The following is a 12,794-nucleotide window of genomic DNA, read 5'->3' as shown; positions in this document are numbered from 1 at the left end:
TGAAGAAGACACCAAGAAATAGAAAACATTCCATGCTCATGGATCGGAAGAATAAACATTGTGAAAATGTCATTATTACCCAAAGCAATCTACACATTTAATGCAATCCCCATCAAAATTGCACCAGCGTTCTTCTCAAAGCTAGAACAAGCTATCCTCAAATTCGTATGGAACCACAAAAGACCCCAAATAGCCAAAGTAATATTGAAGAAGAAAACCAAAATGGGAGGCATCACAATCCCAGACTTTCGCCTCTACTACAAAGCTGTCATCATCAAGACAGTATGGTATTGGCACAAAAACAGACACATAGACCAATGGAATAGAATAGAGAGCCCAGAACTGGGCCACAAATGTATGGCCAATTAATTTTTGACAAAGCGGGAAAGAGTATCCAATGGAAAAAAGACTGCCTCTTTAGCAGGTGGTGCTGGGAGAACTGGACAGCAACATGCAGAAGAATGAACCGAGACCACCTTCTTACACCATACACAAAAATAAACTCAAAATGGCTGAAGGACCTGAATGTGAGGAAGAAAACCATCAAAACCCTTGAGGAGAAGGTGGAAACAACCTCCTTGACCTCAGCCACAGCAATTTCCTACTTGACACATCCCCAAAGGCAAGGGAAATGAAAGCAAAACTGAACTCTTGGGACCTCATCAAGATAAAAAGCTTCTGCACTGCAAAGGAAACAATCAAGAAAACTAATAGGCAACCGACAGAATGGGAAAAGATAGTTACAAATGACATATCAGATAAAGGGCTAGTATCCAAAATCTACAAGGAACTCACCAAACTCCACACCTGAAAAACAAGTAACCCAGTGAAGAAATGGGCAGAAGACATAAACACACACTTCTCCAAAGAGGACATCTAGATGGCCTATAGGCACATGAAACGATGCTCAATATCACTCATCATCAGGGAAACACAAATCAAAACCACACTGAGATACCACCTCACACCAGTCAGAGTGGCTAAAATGAACAGATCAGGAGACTATAGATGCTGGCGAGGGTGTGGAGAGATGGGCACCCTCCTACACTGTTGGTGGGACTGTATCTGTCCTTTCAAAGTATTTCTAGGTTGATTTTTTTTCTTTTGGTGTCTAGTACACCAGAAATACATTTGATGTCATTATTCTCAACTGCTAACATATTAATTATTTGGATTTTTTTATTTTAACCAAAAATAATATATGATGTTTGATGTTAATGTTTATATTCTATATAAGTATTGTGCTGTAATGTTACCACATTTTCCTATAGTTCTGTCAGATGAAAAATTTCCCATTATCATACTTATTTGTGAGTTTCTTGAATGAAACGCTGAAAGCTAAACATTGCCTTGATAAAAACTGAAGCATGTATATTAAATGTTCAGTCTCATTTTTGTATACTTTCTAGTCTGCATTATCAATGTTACTTTTTCTCAGAGCCAGATTTTAGGTCTTACTACTTGACACTATCATTGATATTGTTTTACCATTTGCCAGAGTTTTCTGTGTAATTTTTTTGAAAATTTCCTACTCGTATTGTCATTGGACCATTAACTGCCACTATTAAGTCTATAACTTTTAGCTGGTATTTATAAGTTTGGGTAAGTGAGTGAGGATTTTTGTGATAACTGGAAATAATCAGTGTAGTGATTAAAAAAACATTCAGTACCTTTCCTCTCTTTTGTGTAGTATCAAAGGTGCCGGATCTGGGATAAGTTGCACGAAGAGCATATCAATGCAGGCCGCACAGTTCAGGTGAGTCCGTTACATTGTTTCTAGTAAATCAGAATGAAAATGAGTCTTAAGATTTTGCTAAAATAAACACCCTTGTCGCTGAATCCTTTTATGTATATTTGTAGTTCTTTAAGGGTACATTTTTATCAGGAGTTACTGAATCAAATGTCATACATATTTTTAAGATTTTGATTCAGAATACCAAATTTTCCTCCAGAAATGAGGTATCCACTTACACTCAAAATCAATGCATTTTCCAAAAACCTTACAAGTATCAGTATTATCAATTTCTCAAAATTAGGTTAAAATAATGTTGCTTTTGTTGTTCTAATCTGGAGTTTTTCTTTTTATTGCTTTGAACAGTAAAAGTTTTTTCATATATGCCTTGGATAGTAATACTTCTTTTGTAAGTTGCCTGTTCATGTCCCCTGCATACATTATGTTGTCTTCTTAAAAACGTATTTATTTATCTTAAGAGAATGTGCACATGTACAGCAGGAGAGGGGCAGAGAGAGAAGGGGGAGAGAGAATCCCAAGAAGGCTCCATGCTGACAGCACAAGAGCCTGACATGGGGCTCGATCCCATCAACTGTGAGATCATGACCTGAGCCAAAATCAAAAGTGGGATGCTTAACCCAGGCACCCCACTGTAACAGTATTACAGGCAGAACAATATCTTAAAATGATTAAAAGCCCTAACAAAAGACAGCAGGGGCACCTGGGGGGCTCAGTCAGCTGAGCATATCACTCTTGATTTTGGCTTAGGCCATGATCGCATGGTTCGTGAATTTGAGCCCCGCTTGGGCTTTGTATGATAGTGCAGAACCTCTTTGGAATTCTCTCTCCCTCTCTCTCTCTCTGCTCCTTCCCTTGCACATGTGTTCTCTCTTTCTCTAAAGAAATAAGCTTAAAAAATTAAAAATTATATATATTTTTTTACATTTTCTTTATTTTTGAGAGACAGAGAGGGGCAGAGCGTGAACAGGGGAGGGGCAGAGAGAGAAAGAGAAACAGAATCCGAAGCAGGCTCAGGGCTCTGAGTTAGAGGTCAGTGCAAAGCCCGACGTGGGGCTCAAACCCACAAACTGTGAGATTATGACCTGAGCCAAAAGTCGGACGCTCAACCGACTGAGCCACCCAGGCGCCCTTAAAAATTTTTTAAAGAAGTTTAAAGAGATACTGTTACAGTGATGTAGTGTTGCAATTATTCTTTGTTGTTGTTGTCTTTTTAATAAATACGTGTTAATTATTTTAAGTTAATTTTTAGAATCCTATATTTACATAGTTAAAAGTGAAATAAAGTTAAAAGCTTTACTTTACCCTTCTCCATCTCTATGACCTATTTGAAAGAAACCATTTTTAATCCTTTTGGCCATTTTCCCTGGTATTTAGCTCTTTACTTCATAGTAAAATGTGAGAATGGTATTTCTTAATTAATCAGAATCAGGCATTACCTCTTCTTGCTGTACTATGTAGAGATCTAGCTTTCTTCCCTGCTCTTGTACTTTTCCCCTATACAAATACATATATTATAATTTTTGGTTAAATTACAAATCAGTATTTTATTATTTTGATTATAAAAATACAGTTTTCTTCTAAGCTAAATAGTGAAATACAGTCTTTGCTTTTTTTTTTTTTAAGTTACTAGTTGTCTTTTTTTCTTATTTTTTATTTCCTTGCTTACTGTGTATTTGTAGTTAATTTCTTTCTGAATGCTCCACCTCTTTGGTACCTGCTATCAGTAATAATTTTCAGATGCTGAAATATACTACTTCCGTTCTTTATCCTGAAAACACCCTCCTGTAGCCCTCTCCGGGTTCCAGGCTTCTTGGACAGCTGCTGCTCTGGGACTTCCTTCAGCTGCTGTGTTGGGTCCCTGTCTTCCTGGGTATGATGTCTTACTTATTTTTGGTTTACTCCATTATTTTGTTGGAGTACATCTCTCAGTAGCTCTCAGATAAGGGTATCTTGGAGGTAAATTTTTACATTATTATGAGTCAAAAAACACCCTTTTCTCCCCTCACATATGATTGCTAATTTCAGTAAGTACAGAATTTTAGTTGGTATTCTTTCAAATTTGAGGGTTCTCTAAGTTTAGTGTTGCTCTTAATAAAGCTGATATCATCTGATTTCCCAATTTTTGTATGAGATCTTTTTTTTCTCCCTCTTTGGTAGCTTTTGTACTCTGTTTATCCCTGGTGTTCTCAAATTCGATGATGATGTGCTTTGTGTTGGACTCTTTCAGTCTAAAAATTGATGTTCTTTAGTTCTGGGAAATTTAAATTACTCAATAATTTATTACTCTTTTTTTCTTTGCTTTCTCTCTCTCTCTCTCTCTCTCTCTCTCTCTCTCTCTCTCTCTCTCTCTTTTTAAATCTTTAATTGCAAGAGTCAGCAAATGATGGCATTTTCCTTGGATGAACCTCCAAACATCAGTAGCTGGAGGTTTGTTCAGTTTTCTAAAGAAGAATTTTCCTCCTTATCCTAGGGCAAGTAGGCACTTATTTTTCAGTCATAAAAGCAGGCTAGGTGAAGGATGCTGGGCTTTCATTGTTCAGTACTGGCTTTCACATAAATCCCTTCTTTTAGTCCTGTGCTTGGTGTTTCTGAATCTCGAGTCTGTTTCTCCAAAGAATGCATCTCTGATCTTGCATTTCAAAAAGGTTACTGTAGCTGCAGTGCAGTGAATAGATTGGGATAGAATGAAATGAATGCAAGAGATCATTTCGGAGAGGTTATAGAGATAGTGGAGATAGAGAAAAACAGATAGACCTGAGGTCTAGTAGAAATTTGACCTCTCTCTCTAAATATGTATTTTACTGCTTGCTAACGAGATTATAGGCCTGGAGATCAGGGATTGTGTCTCTGTATTTGTGTATCCCACAGTACCTGGTGTTTGGCAAGATTCAGTGTTTATTGAATGGTACTAAGCACGTAAATGTCAATGAGATTACTATGACTAGGATTTCTTGCCATCTTCACTGTTTAATATGTTAGTAAAAATCACTTATTTTCTTGAGACAGTGGTTATGGTTAAATTGTTTACTGATTAAAGAATATATTGACTTCCATTAATGACCTACATCTGTTACAGAAGATTTATGTGTACCATTAAAAGAATGAGATTGAAAGTGTTTTTAGATGTAAGTATTTGCATAGTTGTATTCATATATGCTCTGAATTTTGTGTATAGCTAGTTCGTGGCTAGTTTGTGTAAAACTTAGTTTTGGACAATGTTATGAACAGTTATAATCGAGTTTATAGATTTCTCATTATTATATGTAGTGAGACCTATCTTCTTACTTTCATTATACTGTCTCCATTGAAAAGGAGTTCTTAATTTAAATATAGTCTAATTTGTCAATCTTTTGTTTTATGGTCATGTTTTGGGTATCTTATTCAAGGAATGCTCTCTATCCTGAGATCAAGAATATATTTTCTGATATTTTCTTTTGAATATTTTCAGTGTTTTGCTTTTAATGCTGAAGTCTTTAATCCATCTGAAATTGGTGATATGAAGTAGATACAAATAAAATCTCCTTTATTCCATTTGGAAAACCAATTGTCTCTTACTATTAACTGATTTCTGCAGAGCTATTTACATATCACAGTTCCGCATATGTATGAGTCTGTCTTTGGTCTTTCTTTTTTTAATGTAAAAATTTTTTTTATTTTTGAGAGAGACAGAGAATGAGTAGGGGAGGGGCAGAGAGGGAGACACAGAATTGGAAGCAGGCTCCAGGATCCGAACTGTCAGCACAGAGCCTGATGAAGGGCTTGAACCCATAAACCTTGAGATCATGACCTGAGCCAAAGTCGTACTCTTAACTGAATGAGTCACCCAGGGCCCCCTGTCTCTGGTCCTTCTCTTCTACTGGTCAGTTCGTCTGTTTCTCCATCAAATTCTACCGTGTCTTAGTTATGACAGCCTTGTGATAAGGCCTGATATCTGGTAGGACAGTGCTTCCATCTTAGTCTTCCTCTTCAGGAGTGTTTTGGCTCTACTTGGCCCTGTAGTCTTCCATATAAAATTTGGAATCTTCTTATCAAAGTCCATACACAATATTGTTGGGAATTTGGGCATTACATTGGATTTATCCATGTATTTAGAGAAAATTGACCTGTTTACAATGTCCAGTTTTCCTGCCTATGAATATGGGATATTCTTACACTTCTTATGTCTTTTTTAATATTCTGCATACAGATAGTGGTAGATTGTACTTTTAAAAAATACCTGCAGATTGTTTCCATTCTAGTTGGGATTCTACGCAATGACCTTGCTACTCGCCCACCAGCAGGCAGAGTCTGATTCCCTTCCTGTTGAATCTGGGCTGAGGCAGAAATAATGCTGCCTAATTTCTGAGGCTAAGTCAGAAAGGTCAGATACATTCCACTGGTTCTCTGAGAGTGCTTGCTCTGCGGGAGCCTCGCCACCTTGTGAAATGTCCAGCTATCCTGAGGTCCCCTTGTGGGAGATAGCCACAGCCACTGCCGGGCTCTTAGGAACCTGCCTCCTCAGGTGCCAGCCGCATGTGTGAGGCATCTCTGACCTAGAGCTCTCGATGCCCATAGCCTGAGCGGGGGCGTGACTCCACCCTGGGGAGACTCCAAGTGAGAACTGCCCCCTGAGGAGGTCCTCATTTTCTGGTCTACAAAATCATCAGCAAAATCAGATGGTGGTTTTAGATCCTGAAGTTTTGGGAGAATTTGTTATGCAGCAACAAAGACTGGGAAACAGGGCTTACAATTATTTTGTTCATCTATTTCATTTGTCTGTTCTTAAGTACTTTACAGTTTTATGGTGGGTGTGTGTTTGGGGGAGGTTTAAATGTCCTTCTTTTTAATTATGCTTCCTACCTTGAGGGTGTATATAGAAATATAATTAATTTTCATGTATAGATCTATCGCTATTATCTTTAAATTCTCTTGTTATTTTGAAAAATTAGTCTAAATCCCATTATAGTTTTTTTGAGTAATATTTTTCTTCTCTTGTAAGATCACCCTTTTTTCCTGATTTCTTATTTTGATTTCTTGGGTGTGTGTTTTTTTTCAAGCTGGCTTTCTAGTTATTGGAAGAAATGGTTATAAACAAGCCTGTTCAAATTTGCCTTTTAGAAAAAGATCTTATAAATGACAATAGATCCCTCTCAAAAGAAGTCTTAATTCTATTTCTACATAATGTTTTTTTAGAAAGTAAAATCTCATTCACTCTGCTGTATTTCAGGATGATTATAAGGATTGTCAATCATGTGTACAAAGTGCTTACACAACCCCTTTCATACAGTAGGTGTTCAGTTAATAAGAGGAATTAGAATAAGCTTGATTTGATGCTTTCACATTTAACTGCTAGTCAAGCTAAACGTAAGAGTTGGCTTTTTATTAGTTTAATTTAAAACACATTGTAATTGCATTATTTTTTCCCCATTTTGGTTGGCTTGTCATATAAAAGTATAAAATATGTATTATAAAAAGCTTAGTCTTCTCTGCCATCCTCCCCAAGTACTAAACATATAATAGCTGATGATAGAGGATTATGAAAAATATATCATAGTTTCTGCTTTAAAGAAACTTACCTAGATGGGAATTCGTAAAAAGTTAAATAAAATATTTAAATAGTAGCTTAAGGCTTTAGTAAAAGAAGTAAGTCAATATGTAATTAATTGTCAAATATAGAGATCAGTAAGTGATGTAGTACCAGTTGTCTGGATGCTGAGTAAGGGGTGTTTTCCTCATTTTTTTTTTTTTTTAGACAAAGATGGCTGAAGAACAGAGAAACTTAGTGTATTAAGGGCACAAGGCCTCAATAAGTGGTAGTGCAGGAATCTAATCTGGAATTAATATTAACTCAGGTGGATAGAAAGTGAAGTGCTACACTTAATACCTGTGTAGTAGAGCCTTATTAGATATGTGTTGAGTAAATGAATGGAGACCTTTTTCTCTTTGGGTTTTATTGCTTTTGGTGGTTCAGTTAATATTTTTAAAACTATATGTTCTTTTTGGTGCCTTTTGATGTTTAAATAAGTATAAAGTTGTTGTGTAGTAGTTAGGTAACACAAGAATAGTCCAGATTTATTCCAATTAAATAGTTATGGCTCTGGAGCCTTTAATAATAAATGAGATGTCTAGAATGTATTTACTCTAAGTTGTTTAAATGTTTACCAGTGGACTTGTGCTCTCTGTTTGTAAGGAAATCAGATTATTACTGATACCAAATGTTTTTAGCTGTACACAGTTTGCTCTCAAAATTACATGTTGTAAAAACACATTAGGAATCCTTAAATCAATATTTAACAAAGGCAAATATATGCATAGCCACTCTTTCAATCATTAAATACATAATTAGCCATTTTTCAGAATTTCAATTAACTCAGAATAATTACTTTTTACAATTATCAGTATAGATAAGTATATGTTTAAACATATCTTTTAATCTTTAGACAGAAACTTCAGGATATTTCTGAAAGAAGGAGGAGAAAGCCGTAACTAACTATTAAATTTAGTTACAGAGCTAAAGAGAGAGGTGTGTCCCTTTCATGTTACTGAGAGTTTGGCCATAGTTTGCAGTTTACTTCTTGCATACTGCAAGCTTCTTAATTACTGAGTTACTATACTTCCTTGTTTTTAAACTTAATTCATTGTGCCCCATTTATCTAACTTGTGGATATTGCTGCAAATTTTAAAAACTTGGCATAAAAATAGCCTTTCTGATCCGATTATTATTAGAAGAGCAGAAACATTTGAACTTTTACTATGTTCTAGAATTGTAGACACTGGGGATATAGCTGTAAGCAAAACAAGAAAATTCTTGTCATTGATTGAACTTATATTCTGGGATGGTGAGAGGAAAAAGCAGAGACATAACTTTTTAAAATAATACATAAAATGTATTTGTTTTTTATTAAACATTTGTTTTTGTAAGGGGAGAGAAGTGGACAGAGGATCTGAAGCGGGCTCTGTGCTGACAGCAAAGAACCTGACATGGGGCTCAAACTCACAAACCGTGAGATCATGACCTGAGCCAAAGTCCTATGCTTAGCCAACTGAGCCACCCAGGCGCCTCTAATAAATATGTAATATTTGTTAATATTTAGATGGTTATAAGTACCATGGAATAAAAGTAAAGCAGGTTAAAGGGAACAAAAAAATCACAGAAGGTGATGAACTATAAATAGGGTGGTTGTGGAAGGTTTCTGATGACATCTGAGCAGAGACTTGAAGGAAGTTAAAGTATAAACCTTGGGCAATAGGAAATCAAGTGGGAAGACTCTGAGGTGCAAGGATGTGTGGCATATTTAAGGGGGTAGTGAGGAGGGCAGCGTGGCTGGAATGAGAAGAACACAGGAGAGGAGATCAAGAGGATCTGCGGGCCCTGATGATGGAAGGCCTTGCAGGATGTGATGACTCGTAGTTGAGCGGAAAGCCTTGGGAAGGATCTGAGCAGATGATGACCTGATACAACTCTAAAAGATCACCTTGACTATTATGAAAAGGATAGATTCTAAGGGAGCAAGGATGGAAGTAAGAGTACCAGTTAGGTGGCTCTTGTAATAATAAGGGTACTGTGAGTTTACTTTTTAGAAAAATGCAGATACACACATGTGTTAATAGTTGTTGCAGAGTGTCAGAGACCTAATATGTTAGTTTTTACCTTCTCTCTTTGTAGCCCTAATAAGTGATTCTGAGCTTACGTGCTTGACATAGGAATAAGGAACTACCTGACATCAACCTGACGATGAAGTAACTTTCTGACATCACACACACACTTCAAACATACAAAAGATAGAAAATGGTAAAAATAACACTTATGTACTCATCACCCAACTTTGTCAAATATTAACATTTTGTCACCATTTCTTCCTTTACATTTTTTTAAAAATTTATTTTGAGAGGGAGGGAGTAGGGCAGAGAGGCAGGGAGAGAGGGAGAGAGAGAGAGAATCCCAAGCAGGCCCCACACTGTCGGCGCAGAGCCTGATGTGGGGCCTGAACTCACAAACCCATGAGATCATTATCTGAGCTGAAATCAAGAGTTGGTCCCTTAACTGACTGAGTCACCCAGGTGCCCCCTCTTCCTTTTTTTCTTTTTTAAAGAAAACTTTAAAAATACCATGGGAATCCCTTGTGTACCTTTCCTTGTCCTACCTTCATCTGAAGGAACTCTTTTCTCCTGATTTAAGTATTTATCATTTCTTTTTTCTTTTTAATTTTTCATTCTTTTTTATTTTCTTAAGTAAGCTGTACACCCAGCATGGGGCCTGAACTCACCACCCCCCAGGATCAAGAGTTGCATGCTCCACTTATTGAGCCATCCAGGCACCAAGTATTTATCATTTCTGTGCATGTGACTAAATATAAATAATATATGATATTGTTTTGCATTTTCTTTCTGCCTTTTGGCCCCAAACAATTTTCTTGCGGTATTAATTGGCATACAATAAAGTACATAATTTGATACATTTTGACATATCTGTATACCATGAGACTGTGAATATATCCATTGTCCTAAAAATTCTTTCATTCCCCATTGTAACTCTCCTTCTGCCTTCTCCCTCTCACACCCTCTGCACCCTTTCCCATTCTCCATACACACACCCACACCCATACCCACACACCCACCCACCCTGAATACCCCAACAACCACTGACCTGCTTTCTGCTACTGTGCAGTAGTTTGAATTTCCTAGAATTTTATATAAATAGAATCATGAAATATGAACTTTTTCTGTCTGGCTTCTTTCACACTGCATAAATATTTTGGGGGTTCATTCATTGTTATAATGTAAATAAGTATTTCATGCCTTTTCACTGTTGAGTAGGTATTCTGTTGTATAAATATACCACAGCTTGTTTGTCTGTTCATTTGTGATGGACATTTGAGTTATTTCCAGTTTAAGGTTATTACAGATAAAGCAGTTGTGAACATTTGAGTACAGGACTTTGTATGGACAAAGGATTTCATTTCTCTTGGATAAGTACTTATGAATGAAAATAGCTGGGTCATATAGTTTTTATTCCTTAATTATTTAAGAAACTGCCAAGCTATTTATCAGATGGTTGTACCATTTTATATTGCTATCAATTCTTCCATATCCTGTCAACACTTGATATGGTTAGTCTTATTAATTTAGGCATTCTAATAGGTCTCTAGTGGTATCTCATTGTGATTTTAATTTTCATTTGATTACTGATGTTTCTGTTTTATTTTGAATTATTTTTAATTTCATCGTATCTCTTTGTCTTGCTAACTATAATTTTTGTTATTTTAGTTGTTGCTTTAGGGTTTATAGTATACATTCTTATTATAGTTATCCTTAGGTGATGTTATACTACTTCACACATGTTTAAGAAACTTAAATATGCCTTTATGGCTCCCCTCCCAGTCTTTATGCTATTGTTGTTGTATTTTTAAGTATATATATGTTATATGCTCCATAATGTCAAACTCTCAATTATCTTTTTCAAGTGATTTAGATATTAAGGGAAAAAACGTATATATTGTGGTTCCATTTCCGGTGAGCTTAATGCATTTGTGTAAATCCATATTTCCATCTGGTATAATTTTCCTTTTGCTTAAAAGATTTCCTTTAACATTTTTTTCGAGCACAGTCCGCTGGTGATTAAAAGTTCCATTTTTGTATGTATAAAAAGCCTTTATTGGCCTTTGTTTTTAAAAGGAATTTTGCTGTATATAGAATTCTATATTAACGTTTTTCTTTCAGTACCTTAAAGGTGTTTTCAACTTTTTTTCACTTGCATTTTTTTTCCATTAAGAAATGTTTTATTCTTTGTTCTCAGTATATAGTATGTCTTTATTCTCTGGCTGCTTTTACAATTTTCCCTTTATCAGTGGCTTTGAGTACTTTGATTATGATGAGCTTTTGTGACATTTTCTTCATGTTTCTTGTGCTCTCAATTTAGAGCATCTTGGATCTCTGTGTTTATAGTTTGCATCCAATTTGAAAATTTTTTGGCCATATTTCTTCATATATTTTTCTGTCCTTTCCCGTCTGTCTTCTTCAGAGACTCCAATTACACATATGTTAGGCTGCTTGAAGTTATCTTACAATTTTTTGGATTCCTCTTTCTCTTTGTGTTTCATTTTGGATAGTTATATTTCTTTGCCTTCATGCTTCATGTTTACTAGTCTTAGCAGCGATGTCCAATCTGCTGTTAATACATTCAGTGCATTTTTCATCACACACATTGTAGTTTTCAACTCTAAAACTTTGATTTGGGTTCCTTCCTTCTTTCCTTCCTTTTCTCCTTTCTTCCTTCCTTTATTTAGAAAAAAATTTTTTTTAATTAAATAGGCTCCACACCCTACATGGTGCTTGAATTCACGATCCTGAGATCAAGAGTCACGTTTTACCAACTGAGCCAGACAGGCACCCTGTTTTGGGTCTCTTTTTACGTTTTCCATGTCTCTCCTTAACTTTTTAAACACATGGAATACAATTATAATAACTTTTAATATCCATCTCCACTAATTCTAATATCTATGTCAATTCTGGGTCAGTTTCAATCAAGTGCTTATTCTCCTCATTTTGGGTCATATTTTCCTATTTCTTTGTGTGTCTGGTGACCTTTGACTGGGAGGCCTTTGCTTGGCTGAGTGTTAGATTTTTTTTTTTTGAGTGCTAGATATTTTTATGTTCCTATAAATCTTACTGAGATTTGTTCTGGAATACACTTAAAATACTTGGAAACAGTTTGATTCTTTTGGGTCTAATTTTTATGATTTATTAGGCTTGATTGGAACAGTACTCAGTCTAGGGCTGATTATTTCCTCACTATTGCAGTAAAACCTTTCTGAGTGCACTACCCAGTGCCCTGGGAATTCAGAGTTTTTCCAGTTTAACTGGTGGGAACAGACACTGTTTAAAGCTTTGAGTACTAGGCACTGTTCCCTCGAACCTTTTTGGGTGATTTTTTTTCTCCTAGCCTCAAATAGTTTTTTCACATACATGTTCTGATCAGTTCTCTGCTACGTACTTGAGGATTGTACCCCTGCATATGTGCAGGATTCTCTTTCTGTGCTACTCTCTACTCTCTAGTATTTCA

At 35.9% G+C, this 12,794-nt stretch overlaps 1 protein-coding gene across 1 annotated transcript in view; it reads left to right on the top strand.

Moving 5' to 3' along the window:
* The window catches only part of STX17 (syntaxin 17), a 64,779-nt gene that overhangs the window by 22,221 nt on the left and 29,764 nt on the right, over positions 1-12,794 (top strand). The window contains exon 3 of the mRNA XM_029921089.1: positions 1,691-1,756. Within this exon, the coding sequence (XP_029776949.1) occupies positions 1,691-1,756 (66 nt within the window). The remainder of the gene's footprint in view (positions 1-1,690; positions 1,757-12,794) is intronic.

The sequence above is a fragment of the Suricata suricatta genome, chromosome 13 (genome assembly GCF_006229205.1).
Source record: "Suricata suricatta isolate VVHF042 chromosome 13, meerkat_22Aug2017_6uvM2_HiC, whole genome shotgun sequence".
In the NCBI taxonomy this organism is placed as follows: Eukaryota; Metazoa; Chordata; class Mammalia; order Carnivora; family Herpestidae; genus Suricata; species Suricata suricatta.
This window is presented reverse-complemented; position numbering and strand designations above follow the sequence as displayed.